The 16486-nt window shown below is 36.2% G+C and overlaps 2 protein-coding genes across 3 annotated transcripts; one reads left to right on the top strand and one right to left on the bottom strand.

Moving 5' to 3' along the window:
- The first annotated feature begins 146 nt into the window (after nucleotides 1–146).
- Nucleotides 147–9924, top strand: odr4 (odr-4 GPCR localization factor homolog). 2 transcript variants are annotated; one of them, XM_055202399.2, is made up of 14 exons: nucleotides 147–281; nucleotides 1645–1748; nucleotides 1832–1966; nucleotides 3265–3360; nucleotides 3501–3607; nucleotides 3737–3773; nucleotides 3868–4005; nucleotides 4125–4220; nucleotides 4299–4358; nucleotides 4442–4573; nucleotides 4672–4759; nucleotides 4951–5136; nucleotides 6514–6624; nucleotides 8139–9924. In XM_055202399.2, the coding sequence occupies exons 2-14, from the start codon at nucleotides 1650–1652 to the stop codon at nucleotides 8204–8206; spliced, it is 1353 nt and encodes a 450-aa protein (XP_055058374.2). In that variant the 5' UTR covers nucleotides 147–281; nucleotides 1645–1649; the 3' UTR covers nucleotides 8207–9924. The 2 variants fall into 2 exon arrangements, with proteins under 2 accessions (XP_055058374.2, XP_055058375.2); XM_055202400.2 differs by having other exon boundaries at nucleotides 249–281; nucleotides 1638–1748.
- pdca (phosducin a) lies at nucleotides 9208–15608 on the bottom strand. The gene is made up of 4 exons (XM_055202402.2): nucleotides 15380–15608; nucleotides 13374–13440; nucleotides 12406–12557; nucleotides 9208–11036 (listed from the first exon to the last, which is right to left on the bottom strand). Exons 2-4 carry the CDS (start codon nucleotides 13411–13413, stop codon nucleotides 10518–10520), a joined length of 711 nt encoding a protein of 236 aa, XP_055058377.2. The 5' UTR covers nucleotides 13414–13440; nucleotides 15380–15608; the 3' UTR covers nucleotides 9208–10517.
- Between the last annotated feature and the right edge of the window lie 878 nt (nucleotides 15609–16486).

Below are 16486 nucleotides of genomic sequence, written 5' to 3'. Positions count from 1 at the left end.
GCGATTGTAAACTCAAGAAGCACCGAAAAGGGCTGTCCAATCACAAGGCGCGTTCGACTTCATGCGGCGCTGCGCAGACTAATCGGTGTATGACATAAGGTACCGCGACAGCGATTCTACGGGTGGGCTTTTGAAATGTTCTCGCGATACTTATATTTCATACGCTGTGTGTATGCGCAGCACCGCATCAAGTCGGCTGTCGCGTATTTGATGCGACGATTGTCATGTCACACGTATTGGTTAAGTGTTCATCAGCTGCCTGAAGTGTGCACGATCTGAAGGTACTTTTAAAGGTTTTATTCATTTCGTTTTATTTATCATTGCAGTGTCATCATACGTCCTAAAATCGCTTTATTCTTCTTTATGCGTTTTAAGAAATACAGATGTTTGTACGTCTGTTACTAGCTGTTAGTATTCAGTGCATACTGTAGTTTCAACCATATTGAGGTTTAACTTACTATCAGCCAGGGGATATTATCATGGGATACATGCATTCAAAATGTTGTAAATAACAGCATGAATAAAATATGAGAATCAGAAACCTAAGACAGGATTCACAATCAATGTTAGCCGTTTAATAGTAAGTTTTACTAAAAAAGAAAAATGTCAGATCAATATATAATAATAACATACTACAAAGTTGACATATCCTGCATCATGTATAATCATGTTAGTTTTAGGTTATGGTGACAAAATTATGCCATTTGATCCACATAAACCCAACTATTATAACAGGACTGGTTGAAAAACTATTTCTTGTCCCTTGTTCTAAAGGAAACTAAATAGTATGTATCCTTTGCTACACATTGCCTGTTTCATAGGTTAAATGCACAATATGTAAAATGTAGGGCTGTCAAAAGATTTATCACGATTAATCGCGTACAAAATAAAAGTTTGTTTTGCATAATATATTTATGTGCATTGTGTGTAATATTATGTATATGTATATATACATAAATACACACATACATGTATAAGTGTAAGAACATTTTTATGTATTTTTATTTATTTACATATCACATAAAATATATTAAAATCTTAATAAATATAAATATATACATGTAAATGTTTTTTAATACATACATGCATGTGTGTATTTATATATACAAAATAATTACACACAGTGCACAAACATATATTATGCAAAAACAAACTTTTATTTTGTATGTGATTAATCGCGATTAATCTTTTGACAGTCCTAGTAAAATGTATTGCATTAAAATATACAAAAGCTGTTTTGTTTACAGTTGTTGGTTTTAAATTTTAAGTTTTAACCAGCGTAATTCCCCTGTTCATAGGGTCACTTTGTCAGTGGGGTCATGTCTGGGTTATCCTAGGTTTGACATCAAACAACTGTGAGAGCAATTATGAAAGCAATACTGTTGTGTTGCTTTCATGATACTTTGATGTCATAAGCCGATCAATCTTCGCAATGTTGCATGTGGTAATAGTGTCTAGCACGCCACTTCCATTAAGCCACACTGTCGCTTTATGTTACAGTGTAACAGTTATAAAACTTGATTTTTATTACGTCATCCACCATAATTTGCGATTACTGTCATATCGATATCTATTGTATATTGTTTGTTAGGGGTTTTAAGGCATTGATATGGTGCAGCACACACTAATTGTATTAGTCTACAGGCAGAATGGGTCGAAGCTACATTGTAGAAGAGGCGGTGGAGAAATATCTTGGTGGGCTTCAGACACCTCCTGGATCGTGTGTCACAGGACTCTTAATTGGTCAGGTAAAGTAACATTTAATCATGTTCTACGTGTTAAAAAAAAATGGGTTTTGGTCGTGTAATGAGATGTCCTTGTCTGTTTATAGTCATCCCCTCAGAGAGAATTCATAGTGTTGGCTGTACAGACTCCATACAGGGATAGTAAAGGCCATCCGAAGGTTTCTACAGGCAGTCCTTTGGATGAGATTGATGTGGAGTGGGTAACAGAACATGCCAAGCAGGTGGGTTATCTGCTTTAAAAGATTATTGTCTACTTGTGTGGTTAACAACCCACTGAAGTGTCTTGAAATGTGCAACTTTTGTGTTTAATGTATCAACATTTCGACAGAAGCAGGAAGTTAGGCCGGAGCAATTTAAAGGAAAACACCACCTTTTTTAAAATATTTTACTATGTTCTTACCTCAACTTAGACAAATTAATACATACCTATCTTTTTTCAATGCGTCCACTTAATTTTTGTAGAGCGCGTCGTGAATGTGTTAGCATTTAGCCTAGCACCATTCATTCCTTAGGGATGAATTTAGAAGCCACCAAACTGTTTCATGTTTTCCCTATTTAAAGACTGTTACAAGAGTTACACAAGTAAGTATAGTGGCACAAAATAAAGGAGATAAAAAACAAGAACTAAACTGTATGGTGGAAGAGCACTTAGTTTGCGCAGTAACATCATCACTCCTCAATACAAGGACCCCACTGAGGTCGAAGTGATTATGTGCACGCATTGACAAAAGATAGGTATGTATTAATTCATCTAAGTTGAGGTAAGAACATAGTAAAATATTGAAAAACGGTGGTGTTTTCCTTTAAAATTAAGTGGTGAGCTGTTGGTTGCAATATCACAATCTCACCACTAGATGCCACTTAAATGTACACACACCACCTTTAAATATCTCCTGCACATTTTAAAATGGCTAATAGTGTTTAGTTTACCTCGTAGCCTAGAATCTGATGAGAACCTGAGATTCAGAATGATAAAATGTATTAATCAGTATTATGACACTGTAAGCATTAAAGGGGCCATGGCATGAAAATCTGACTTTTTCAATGTTTAAGTGCTATAATTGGGTTCCCAGTGCTTGATTGAAATTTGTCTCTCCTTATAATGTCATAAGGAGATCTTATTATAATAATACCGCCCCTTAATCGGCACTATCCAACCATGGCAGAACCATTTAGAAAGAGAGAGAAAAAAATTCAAAGCACAATTGAGTTTCAATTGCAACAAACCACCATCATTTGCATTTTAAAGGACACACCCAGATGCCAAATTTTTGCTCACACAATTTTAACATGCTATAATAAATTATCTATATGTTATTTTGAGTTAAAACTTCACATGTGTAGTCTGGGGACACCAAAGAGTTATTTTACATCTTAAAAAAGTCTTGTGACACGGCCCCTTTCAAAGCTTATGTCTTCTAAATGCAAATTTTATGTTTTAGAGCACACTTGTTTAACTTTACATATACCCTTAAGGCTAGCATTCTCATACTAATGCCAAAAAACATCATTATTGTAGTTATCTCACATGTTACCAGGAGGTCTCAGCATCCTCGGCCTGTTTTTAGTAACCCCACCTGAACTATCTAAAGATGCCCAGAACACTCTTAAAAGGGTAAGTCTCACATGCATCTGTACATATGTGACTGTGTCTGTTAAAAAAAGATGAATGTTGCAAGAGACCATCATATCATCACACAACACAACAAAATCAGTCTGCCTTCAGTTATTTCTTTCCTTGTTTTCTACATACAGCTTATATTTGCTGTGGATAAATACATAACTAAAGGAAGACTATGGGAGCTCTCAGAGGAGGACGTAACGGATCGAGTCACACTGCACATTTGCTCCAAATCGAAGAAGTATCCTCCATACTATCATCTATTTTACCCCTGTTTCGGATATAATCATAAACTATGTTATGCTTGTAAAAACGTGTAACAAATTTTTAAAATTGCAATTAAAAGGTAATTATTGACTTGAATTTACAGAGCTGTCTGTAAAACATTCGATGTAAAGGATCCAAAGGTGGGAGAGACTTTTCTGGCTAAAACTTTATACAAAAATAGTAAGGTTTTGTATTATTGACTTTGTTTACTCATTACTTATTACCGGTTTGCAGAGTTCAGCCAAGCCAGCAGACTGGAAGTATCAGGCAGGAGTCTCGACATCCTGGCCCATGTTGACCTGCTCTGTGGAGCTCGACCTTATGATACCTCTGACTGAATCATCTTCCGATAACACAGATAAGTGCATGCAGGTGAGACCGAATACAGGCAGGTATACTAAGGCCATTTACTTTGTCTGCTATGTAACTTTGTACAAAACATTGTTTAGATACATTTTAAATAGTTTTATTCTTTGGTACTCTGTCTCCAGGATGGCCTTAGGAAATGGGCCAAGCAGATCGAGGCTGGTCACTGTCTCATAAATGGTAGACAGGCATTAGATGACTCTGAACTCATTTCAGGACAGGTAAAGGGTTTACTTTGTTTTTTCTTTATGCATAAGGATATTTTAATTCTGCATTTCAGCTAAAATCTTCTTTTACAGAAAAAAAATCCAAAGATTATCCAGCATCTTACTCTTCCAGTACGGATCCTTGTCTCTGATGTGAGGACTGCACCATCATTTGGACATTATTGATGGGTATATACTGTATTGTGCACATTGTCAGATGTCAAATTTTATCACAGGAGCAATCAGAGGTGGATGAGAGGTCCAGCGCGCAGGTTCAAGTGTGTAGTGGTTCAGCAAGGGTTCGAGGGGTGGTGCACTGCAGGGCCTACATCCACAACAATAAACCTAAAGCCAGACATGCAGCACAGGTCATCGAAACGCCTATCGCTACTTTGCTTGCATATTTGTTTTTGTTGTTTGCCTGTTACTTCCTGTTATTAAATCAATATTTGTTTTGTGCTGGTAGGTCATTAAGAGAGACATCATAAATACAATTTCCTGCAGAGTTGCGATGTTTCTTGAGGATCTTTTAATAAGCGAGGGGAGTCACAAAGGTACAGTGACACATTTGACTAAAATAAGTTTAAAAAATGTAAACAAAACTTCAAGCTTCCATTCAATGTTTTTTGCAAACATAATACTGGCCACTAGATGGCACTCGGGTTTCATTTGTGTATTCTACACTGAATTATTGCACAGAAAATGATAGTTTAAGAATAAGTCAGGATGTTAATGAACTTTCCAGGCCCGTGCAGTGGTCCGAAGGCTCTTCCTCGACGTGTTTTTGTCCAAGTGCCCTGCTCTGGCCTGTCTGTGTGTGACTACATGTTCCCAGATGAAAGCACAGCTGATGTGGCCGAGCGTCTTAAAGAGATGCTGGACTGGGAAACACCAGAGGGGAACATAGATATTAGTCTGGAGAGCAATTACTGTAAGTTTTTCCATAATTAACATAACAATTAAATCAGTAACAATCTAATATCACAAGCTATAAAAAATTTTGTGGGTTTTTTGTCATAAATTGTATCATTCTCACGCGTTCCAAGTGTGTATTGTAGTGGTTCTCAAACTGGGGTCCGGGGCCCCCTGGGGGCCGCGAGATGGTGACAGGGGGCCCCAGTTTTATATTTACAGTTACAGTTTTGTATTTTTATAAAATACATTCATTTATGATGAATTCTGTGAAATTAAACCTAAAAAAATAAGGCAGCACTACTTTGTATAATTTTATGTTTTGTTTAATTAAAATGTGAAGTTTAAGAACTGTTTTTTGTCATAAATTTTCTTTGGGGGGTCCGCGAAGGAATGCACCGTACACAAAGGGGGCTGCACACTGAAAAAGTTTGAGAACCACTGGTGTATTGTATGTGTTTAAAGAGTATTGCGTAATGTAAGTAACCTTTTGTAAAGACCCTGCAATTTGCACAGGTATTGTTGAGTTTCATTGTTCAGAATGTGTATCTAACAGTCACGAATGTGTATAGGTGTGGGGCCTGCTGAATCCAAAGGATAACCCTTGGCTAAATGAGGTTGAACTGTTTAACAACCTGGGACACACCCTGTCTCATTTCCCCTCCACAATAATAGCCAGTTACGCCTCTCCTCCTGTTGAAACCCGTTTAAGAAAACTTTGCTGATAAATGATTCTCCATTTGTGTTAAAAAGCAATATTATGACAGAGGTAATATTGCTAACCGCAGGCAATAGAAAATCCAATCTCTTTTAATAGGAGGCCCTTTGGGAAGTTTGGATTATTTATCTCTATGGCAACATAATCCCAACACTTTATAGACTGCGTCAGTGGCAAGAGATGCCAGATGCAACTTCTCCTACTTTATATACACAGTTTCAGCATCCACAACATAAACAAACGGCATTTGTGGACTAAACGCAACTTCTGGTAGACTTCCACATAGAATTTATAACAACAGAGTCTTTTTAGAGTAGTTTATTTCTGATAACAAGAGAATGATAAATTATTCATATATCATATCTATCACGTATCAACTATTACTGTGTTAAATGAATGTATACAATGTTAGCTACAGCTCCTTGCCTGGCTGCCGAACCATTTCTTTATATAGCAGTGATACATGCTCGCTGTCTTTCCTTGTCTTTAGGAAACCAAAACATTTTTATTTTCCAAAAGGTATTTGTTCAAAAGGTTAGTTTAGCAACTAGCCAGACCATGGCAATGCATGTACATCTGATTAAATCGTCTATAGGACACAGACAGAAGAATAGTTTTTTTTCCGCTTGGTGATATTAAGCCATTTCATAAATTGCACGTTTTCTATATGCGTTTCAGTATTTTGCCCTGATGTACCTGAAAGTCGCAGTGATGACTACAGCAGTCGTTTCACTTCAGAAGCACAAGTTGAAACACCTAAAACCCAGAAAGCCTTTCAATACTATGCTGGTAAGTGTCTCTTTTATATTAATCTATATTAATCTATATTAATTTACTGTTTTCCTGCTGTGTGCTATTCTGTTATATATCAAAATATGCTGGTAAACAACTCGTGGTGAATATTTGATCTGTCTGCGAGTAATAATTGGAGCAATTAAGTATTGTAATAATTATTTTATGTTGTGATTTTAGTTGATGCTTAAACCTAAACAACAAAACAAGTATTATTTGAAAAATTAGTTTTCCTCTTACAGATCTCAATTACTAGCTCAGTTTTATGAGTTGCATGCTGGTTAGATATATGGAATTTGATTTTTACTTAATTATTGGACTCTCCCTTTAATTATTTAATTAAACGGATAGTTCACCCAAAAATGAAAATTATGTAATTAATGACTCGCCTTCGTTCATCTTCGAAACACAGTTTAAGATGTTTTATATTTAGTCCAAGAGCTTGTTGACCCTTCATTGAAAATCTAGGTACAGTATACTGTCCATGTTCAGAAAGGATTAAAACATCATCAAGGTAGTCCATGTGACATCAGTGGGTCAGTTAGAACAGTGGTTCCCAAACTTTTTCAGCGTGCGGCCCCCCTTGTGTACGGTGCATTCCTTTGCGGCCCCCCCAAAGAAAATTTGTGACAAAAAACTGTTCTAAACTCAACATTTTAATAACAAAAAACATTAAATTATACAAAATAAATAGTGTTTTTGGTTAGTAGCCTTATTTTTTTTAGGTTTAATTACACAGAATTCATAATAAATTAATGTATTTCATAAAATGTCATAAAACTGGGGCCCCCCTGGCACCATCTCGCGGCCCCCCGTTTGAAAACCACTGAGTTAGAATGTGTTGAAGCATCGAAAATGCATTTTGGTCCAAAAATAACAAAAATTACAACTTTATTCAGCATTGTCTTCTCTTCCGCGTCTGTTGTGAAGCGCATGCATGAGACTAAATCACGTAACGCGCATGACGTGTTATCCTCAGACATTTTTGCATAGTTTTTTTTTCAAACTTACAGTGTGCGTCTCCCTCAGACCGTAAACAAAGCCCGGGCGCACAAAAATAAACAGCTGGGACGCACCAGAAAACACGTCTGCCGCGTCAATGCAGTCACGTGACTTTAGTTTCACGCATGCGCTTCACAACAGACGCTGAAGAGAAGAAAATGCTCAAAAAAGTCGTAATTTTTGGACCAAAATGTATTTTCGATGCTTTAACACATTCTAACTGACCCACTGATGTCACATGGACTACTTTGATATTGTTTTTATTACCTTTCTGGACATGACAGTATACTGTACGCAAATTTTCAATGAAGGGTCAACAAGCTCTCGGACTAAATCTAAAACATCTTAAACTGTGTTACGAAGATGAACGGAGGTCTTACGAGTTTAAAACGACATGAGGGTGAGTCATTAATGACATCATTTTCATTTTTGGTTGAACTATCCCTTTAAACGCTTCTTTTGGTCTATGTCCAGCCATCAGATTCACTGTCTCTCTTTTTCTCCCACAGGTTTGGCAGTAGCAGCAGCGATTGCTTTTCTTGCTACAGCTACATCCCTGCTGTATTTCAATGAATAACACTGCAAACTACAGTACATGTATGTATGTACAAGTGTATAAAATGGCGTGGTTGAGTAATATTGAATCATCAATGATCATTGATATTTTTTTAAATATAATTTACTTCAATAAACACTTTAGGTTGAAGCTATACTTAAAACATTTTATTGACATTTGAAACAACTTAAGTTAAAAATTGTAATTTAAAGATCATTCTGTAAAAATGTAACCTTGATATCTTTAACCCTAATAAGTCCCTCGGGGTCAATCTTACACCCAAGCCACTTTTATTTAGTTAAAAAACATGGTTCCCTTCATCTCAGTGAAATAAGATTCGGTGACTTTTCCAGATTATCTGTCAAGATTCATATAAAAAAACTGGGCTTGATTCGGTCGTTCTAAAGAGGTGTCAAAAAATCACCAAAAGAGGCCCTTTGGGGGTAAAAATGACCCAAATTGAAATGAATGGGAAATGCAAAAAAGAATTTTTTTTGTTATTCATCAAATAAAATCAATGCATCCAGAATTAATCTGAAAATTTTGACATATAAAGGTAGGCCTGGTACTAGAGCACAAATGCAACATAGAAAAGACATGCGCTATCACACACACACACACACACAAACAGACACGCACATACACACAAAGGTATGACTGCCATAGAGAGCATTTTTTACAGAATTTGGCAAAAAATCAGCCACAGATGCAAAACAAAGATGTAAAATGCCCACACACATACATACACACACACACGTGCGTACAAACACACAGACTCCACACACACACGCACAAAGACACAGTAAAACTTACACACACATAAAGACACAGACAAAAAGACAAAGTCACAATCGCGTGCGCGTGCACGCACGCAAACACACACACACAAATACACACGGACACACACACAGACAGAAACACACACAGACAAACACACATTTAGTCAAATTTCTGTGGCATTTTGTAAAAACAGACATTTCAAAATGCATCAAAAACTACAAAAAATTATACTATTATTTGAAAAAAAAATTATTTTTAACGACCTTTCTAATGCTTATATAAACATAAATTCACAAAATGTTTCACTAAAGTACTGATGTTGAGCAGATGGTCAAATCCAGTGAAATGAATGCGTCTCTATGGGACTCTGCTGGTCAGAATGATTGTTTTTTTTCTAAACACCAAATGGTCGAATTCAACACATAACATCTAGATCAATATCTAAAAAACAATTTAAATCAAATTTAGATCATAATTTATGTGAATTTTTCATAAAAGTTTGATATTTTACAGGCAAGCTAATGGTGTAGTTGAAGAATTAAGTGGTAAACAGGTACAAAAGTACTTCATATCTCCCAAAACACAGCATTATTGTATAGATGGGAAGTAAACAAAAAAAATGATGTATTATTTATATCATTAAATATTTATATATTTTTTTAATCACCCTTTTAATTTCTGGGGTCATTTTTACCCCCAGGGAACTCTAACGTATACAGAAAAATAGGGGCTTATGAGGGTTAATGTTGACTGAGAAATGCCATTTCAACTATTAAAATCAACGATTTAAAGCAAACTTTGATGCTCTTAATCTCATAATTAGATTAAGACTTAAACCTGGATTTCACAGGCATGGTTGCAATTTTTATTTTCTCCTTTATTTTCTGTTTTGTAAGCACTGCTGGCATGTGTCCACATGTGCTGTATTACGAACAAAATAAAAGCGTTCATTATCGTCATCTTTCTTGAAAATCTGTGGCTTCCTCATTGGCATTTTGAGTCATTTTTAAACCGGTCTTTTCTGGCTTCTGCCAGCCCCTCATCGTTGAGTAAATACAGGAAGTGATGCGTAAAATTGGAACTGAAAAACCCCATTGGCAAGACAAATAATTGATGTATATATTACTTCATTCATTATCCTTAACTGTCAATTCAATACATTTAAACCACATTCCCCTGAACCACCAAATAAGCACATTCACATGTGGATAAACCTGTAATCCCGTTGTGTTGGTTGCTTGTCAGGACTTGTTTTACTCGGAAGGGCCTTTGTTGCACAAAATTGCCAGATATTCATGACATAAAAGAGTGAATAGGGTCTCTTTTGGGTTAGTCAGTCTATATGAAAGAATGTCACTCGGATGTAGTGGAGCAACGCAACATAAAGTCTAACATTCTTCGTGCGTATTCATTTTATTCGGTAAGCAAATACTAGCTTGATATACAATAATACTGTAAGTACACATATTAGTTTCATAGCGTCAATACAAGATCTATATCAGTCAGGCAGCCCTCCCTAGATGACTGGTTTAACCTTTTAAAGTTTAAAGCTTCATTCCACGTCGGCGTTCTCATCTTCATCGGGACAGGCTGCAAACTCTCTTTCTGGTAGCAGACCATACGCATTTAAGAAGTTCTCCACATCGGTGGCGAAGAACTCCTCGTTCATGTGCTTCGTAATAGACAGGAAGTTACCCAGCAGCTCTCCAGCCTTGTACACCAGCAGAGCAGGCAGAACGTCATCTGAAAAACGCTCACCTGCCCCTGTAGCAAAAGCCCGTATACGGCAGAATTTCACGCTAGAATATTCCGCTGCGAGGCAAGTCAGGCAATTGTTGAGCGCGTCGCAACCTTTAATCCCGTCATCGTAGATGTGCACCACTACCAGGGTCAGGCGATGCTCCTTCTCAATGGCCTCCAGAAAAGCCTCCTCGTTTTCCAACTCAAAAACGCCATCAAACTTGGGGGCAAAGCTCAAGCGCTCATGCATCTCCTGCATACACTGCTTGCGATACTTACGCAGACAACTTTCATCCTCCTCTTGGATCAACTCGTATTCCTGCACGCTCATCTGCGGGTGTGGGCAGATGTAGTGTTTTAATAACCATGGAGAGCAAATAACATTTAAACATTTTTGGTCCAATTCTTCCATATAGCTCTACTTCATATAGTTATGAATGACTTTAGTATTAATACTAAAGAATGTGAAGGTGTCCTGTCCAGACATTAGCCTACCTTACAAAAAATTAAAGGTGCTAGTTTTACTGCAGTTACCATAAGTTAACTTTGACTTTGAAACCATGGTTGTTATTTTGTTAGGTTTTGTAAGGACATTTCTTAGGTATTTTAGTTACATTTTCTAAGCATCTGTACTTTATCAGAGTGTTTGTCTTGTGAAAACCATTGGGATTTTACTCCACTACATTATAAAGCATAGAATATACACTCACCTAAAGGATTATTAGGAACACCTTTAATTTCTCATTAATTTAATGGTGTGGGGAATGTTTTCTTGCCACACTTTAGGCCCCTTAGTGCCAATTGGGCATTGTTTAAATGCCACTGCCTACCTGAGCATTGTTTCTGACCATGTCCATCCCTTTATGACCACCATGTACCCATCCTCTGATGGCAACTTCCAGCAGGATAATGCATCATGGCACAAAGCTCGAGTCATTTCAAATTGGTTTCTTGAACATGACAATGAGTTCACTGTACTAAAATGGCCCCCACAGTCACCAGATCTCAACCCAATAGAGCATCTTTGGGATGTGTGGAACGGGTGCTTCGTTCCCTGGGTGTGCATCCCACAAATCTCCATCAACTGCAAGATGCTATCCTATCAATATGGGCCAACATTTCTAAAGAATGCTTTCAGCACCTTGTTGAATCAATGCCACGTAGAATTAAGGCAGTTCTGAAGGCGAAAGGCGGTCAAACACGGTATGAGTATGGTGTTCCTAATAATCCTTTAGGTGAGTGTATTTATTCCTGTATATTGCATATTAACATTTATTTAATACCTACTTTTTAAATTGTATTTCATATTTATTATTACATTTTTATTTAAAAAAAATATTATTTATTTTTTTATATTTATATAAATATTAAAAATAAAACAAAAACATTTATAAAATGAAGTGTAAAAATTATGATATGCTTTGAAATGCATGTTTGCCAATGAAAAACACTGATAAAATATAAATACTTGTACTTATAGTAAATAAAAAATAAAAATACTTCACTACAGTCCACCTCTGCATTTGACTGGTAGAGTATGCAAAGCTCAGACAAGTAAGGGAATTTATGGGGGAGTCACATGTAATCATTAAACCTCTGCAGTATTTAAAGTAGGCTACAAAGTGATGGGAAATTGATATAAAATTAAAGTTATTTCCTTTGAATCATTTGTTGTTTTTAAGTGTGTTCAAGTGTCTTACCTTGCGGTTGATCATTTCTTGTGTGTCATCAACATAACTGGATTTTGGGTTGGACATCTGTCTAAGCAGCTCTCTCTTGTTAGGTGGGATGCTGTCATGATCCTCACTCTCTAGTTTAAACTTTCTCCAGTCGTGAATTACCCCTTTGGGCCCTGAGATGTAAGAAAAGATACCATGTTTTTGCAGTTTACTTGCTGATTATTGATCTAATTATTCTTCAACTACTTAAGCTTAACTACTTAATGACTAATGTAATATCTGAATGGATCATCACCTATTTTAGAGGTTTGTGCTTATGGATTAAAAATTGGTCCATCAGGAATACAGTAAATTATCTTTGGCCTGAGGAGATGTAAAAGCGGCTAAATGCCACCTTCGTCAAAAATAAGATGATGATATTAACGAATGCTCTCGGCATGTATATGTTCATTAAATAATTTCGCTTCAAATCTGTTTAATCGCGGCCTGCAGGCCATTTAGAAATATCGGTTTGTCGGCAGAATCCTTTAGGAGTCTTATAAAAATGCTTATTTACAAGAAAACATGCACTAAGATGCACATAGTGGGTTTTGCATCTGAGCTCTTATAGTTCAAAATCATCCAGAATTAAAAGTGGGTTGAGAAAAGTATGATTAGCAAGACAAATTACATTGGTTGACTGAGGAGTATTTTTAAAATCTTTTTAAATCTTTCTTCCAAATCTGAAATACATTCTTTATTTACTAATCATCATGGGTGTGTCCGTGTAATATGGGATAGTCCAGTGTTACCTCACTCTCACTGTAAAAAACTACAAGTCCAGTCAAGGTGATACTTGTTGCTGTGATTTTGAAATGTTATTTATTTAATCAAATGCCAACAACTCCTACATTGCTGGTTTGTGCTTTCAATTATCAATGGCATTGGTTATGCCAAGCATTGAGACATCTGTAAAACATTTGTTTATAAGCTGTGAGATTTTTTCAAACCTGTTTGTGTTGCTGGTAGTTCTTCATTCCCAGCTGACATGATTTCTTTGGGATCTTCTGTAAAGATCTGATGGTAAAAAATACAGATCATAATAGATAATTCTTCAATTCAGTTTAGTTTATTTCTAGGGCACACGGCTGACCAAAGTGCTGTACAACACAGGAAGAAAAGTTATAGAAAAGCAAAAAAAAAAAAAACAAGGCCCACAATACATTAAAAAAGCAAAACATTCAAATTTAATAAAAGCCTTATAAAAAATATATGTTTTGAGATTTAATTTGAATAGAGACAAAGAAAGAGCGACTCTAATACAATAATGAAGACTGTTCCATAATGAAGGATCGGCCACCAAATAAACTCTCATGGGACTTAGACTATGTTAGATCTAGCCTATATGAGCCAGAGTGTATTATTAGTAATTTTAAGTTGTCATAATCTTTTATTTATATTTTTTATCTTTAAACTGTTCTGGTGGTTAAAGTTTCTCAAAGACCGCCAAAAACTGATAGACAGGCAGACACTTTTATTCAAAGAGACTTACAGTGCATTACAAAGTATACATTTTTTATCATGTTGGTTCGAACCCATGACCTTTTGCTCTGCAAAGACAAAGCTCTACCACTGAGCTAGGATCGAAAACCACAGGAAGTAGTTGCTTATCCGGAATGCTCCCATTTTGCGCAACTTCCTCATATGATCTAAGAAATGTAAATTTAAAACGATTAAACTGAACAGGAATACGAGTGATGAAATGGCTGAGTTGCTTCATTTAACTATTATAAGAAATGAGAGGAAATGTGAGATGTTGGCACTGTCAAACCTTTATACAATTATCCAGGTTGGGATGGAATTAGCAGCTTCCTGTTATAATTGATAGATTAAAATAAATAAAAAATTCAGTTTGAATAAATGCCTGCAAGGTCTGTGTTTTCTTGTAAAAGTGCATTAGCATTGCAATACTTGCAAAGACTGAACAGTTTGACCAAAACCACAAAATATCTGCATGCCATCAATTATAGATTGAATCAACAGACTGCCTAGTTACTGGAGCTGTGGTCTTACCAATGAAATATGCTGATTTTGTCAAGTGCAATGAGTAATACAGATTCAAACATACGTCAGAAATAATCTAGTTTAATCTTCTACAGATCCCTGTATGGTTCACACATATTTTCACACCTAACATAGACCATATAAACTTCAATACCAATCTTTTTCTTAAGATTATTTAAAATGCATACTGAATACTATTAAGGACTATTAAGGAACAGCTGTGCCATTAAGACACATTATTGTATCACAGATTAAAATCATTAACTTGCTCATTATACACACAGTTAAATATTTTTATGTCTTTACCAAATTGAGACTTTATAGTTTCACTTTCATGTCATCTTTATTGGGTCTTCAATAGTGCATATGCAGTCAAAACCAGATTTTTATTTCCCTGAATGTTTATGGTTTGTGCAACAAAAAACAAACGGTGCTATATAGCACCAAAACTGTTGATTTGAATCGTAACCATAGAAGAACCGTTTTTAGTGCCATATAGCACCGGTGAAGCACCTGTGTAGAACCATATAGGTGCCATATAGCACCACTATAGCACCACATTTGTTTCTACATAGCACTAAATGGTTCTACACAGGCGCCTCACCGGTGCCACACGGCACCAAAAATGGCTCCCCCACGATTACGAGCAAAGAACCACTTTTGGTGCTACATAGCACCGTTTGTTTTTAGAGTGTAATGTCAGAAAATAGCTACATTTTTTCAAGATACATTTAAATTATGCATGCAGTGGTCATTAACTCTTTTTAATCTCTTTGTATGTGATGTCTGACTACATATTAGTTACAATTTACATTTATGAATTTGAGAGAGCTTTTATACAAATGCTTTTTATACTGGGTTCAAACTTTTGCGCAATCCTGAGCTATACTGGAGAACATACAGCCTTCTACACTTGATCTCAGAAGCGAATAGTCAGAAAATTGATTCTTACCTGACCGTTTGTGTCTCTGTGCACCTGTCAGTGCTATCCTCTATTAAGTTTAACTGTCTCACTTATACTAGGGCTTTGACTACATGGACATCATTGTTATTATGTGTAATAAATTAGTGTCATGTAATAGGATTAGTGCACAGGAATTAATCCTGCTCTAATATGGTCTCTATCCAAAGCACAGAGATAAGCAGACAAAATACAGGCCAGTCATTTAGATAGCCCCTATAATATGAACAAAGTGTGCTGTTTTTAACAAACAACAGTTTTGAATTGTTAAGGTCACAGTTATTATCAATAGTGAGAAAACATTGTATTAATACCACACTTTGAGTGCTGGATGGATTCAACTTCTGCTTTTGAAGAAGCAGGAAGAAACCTAAGGAACGTTTTTTGCTGATCTGAAAATTATTCAACCCATGAATCAAAAACCATAATGTTATTCATTTAACCAGTACTACATTGTAAAATTAGACAATTCCTTCCTTCTTTTTTGTCCTTGGCCAATCACTGCCTGTTTACTGCAGTTGTGACTTCAGGAGCTGACAATTAGATACGGTACTGTTTGTGTTGCCTAATTGACCAATATGAGTAAATACTGCAGTGAAAGTTTGTCTGTTATAGCTATCAGTAGATGATAGTGAACTCTACTTGTTCTAAGTGTATTTGATTTTATAAAGAGAGCAGATTTACACTCTTCAGCATCCCACATCTGATATTAAAAGGCCACACATCTGTCTGTGCTGGCAATCTGCCACAAGGTGCTTGCAATCGTTTGTGGGCCGTTACCACACACCCTGTGCTGACCCTTTATTGAAGATTGGGTACTTGATTTATTTTTTTAATTTACTAAGCAAGCACCAAGCCCATGGGCTTCGTTAAGCCATTTTAGGGGTGCTTTAGCCCACCCCTTCCCCCAAAATTCTTCTCGGCCCTCCTAAATATTTGGCAATGTTATCTCCATACACTGTACATGGATTTGTGATTGCTTCAGTGAACTTTAACATTTTATATGAAAACGGCAGCAGGGCCTATTTCGTTTCTTTCCCCGTTTAGTCTGTGATAGCACGTTCAGCCCATCTATGTAATACAGTGGAATAATCCAAT

The sequence above is a fragment of the Misgurnus anguillicaudatus genome, chromosome 2, assembly GCF_027580225.2.
Source record: "Misgurnus anguillicaudatus chromosome 2, ASM2758022v2, whole genome shotgun sequence".
In the NCBI taxonomy this organism is placed as follows: domain Eukaryota; kingdom Metazoa; phylum Chordata; class Actinopteri; order Cypriniformes; family Cobitidae; genus Misgurnus; species Misgurnus anguillicaudatus.
This window is presented reverse-complemented; position numbering and strand designations above follow the sequence as displayed.

Coding starts and splice junctions, on each gene's coding strand:
- odr4 (XM_055202399.2), top strand. CDS start 1,650: ATGGGTCGAAGCTACATTGTAGAAGAGGCGGTGGAGAAATATCTTGGT. Junction 4,359..4,441: donor TACGGATCCTTGTCTCTGAT/GTGAGGACTGCA, acceptor ATTTTATCACAG/GAGCAATCAGAGGTGGATGA. Junction 4,760..4,950: donor AAGCGAGGGGAGTCACAAAG/GTACAGTGACAC, acceptor TGAACTTTCCAG/GCCCGTGCAGTGGTCCGAAG.
- pdca (XM_055202402.2), bottom strand. CDS start 13,413: ATGTCAGCTGGGAATGAAGAACTACCAGCAACACAAACAG. Junction 12,558..13,373: donor ACTACCAGCAACACAAACAG/GTTTGAAAAAAT, acceptor CTTACATCTCAG/GGCCCAAAGGGGTAATTCAC. Junction 11,037..12,405: donor AAGAAATGATCAACCGCAAG/GTAAGACACTTG, acceptor CCACACCCGCAG/ATGAGCGTGCAGGAATACGA.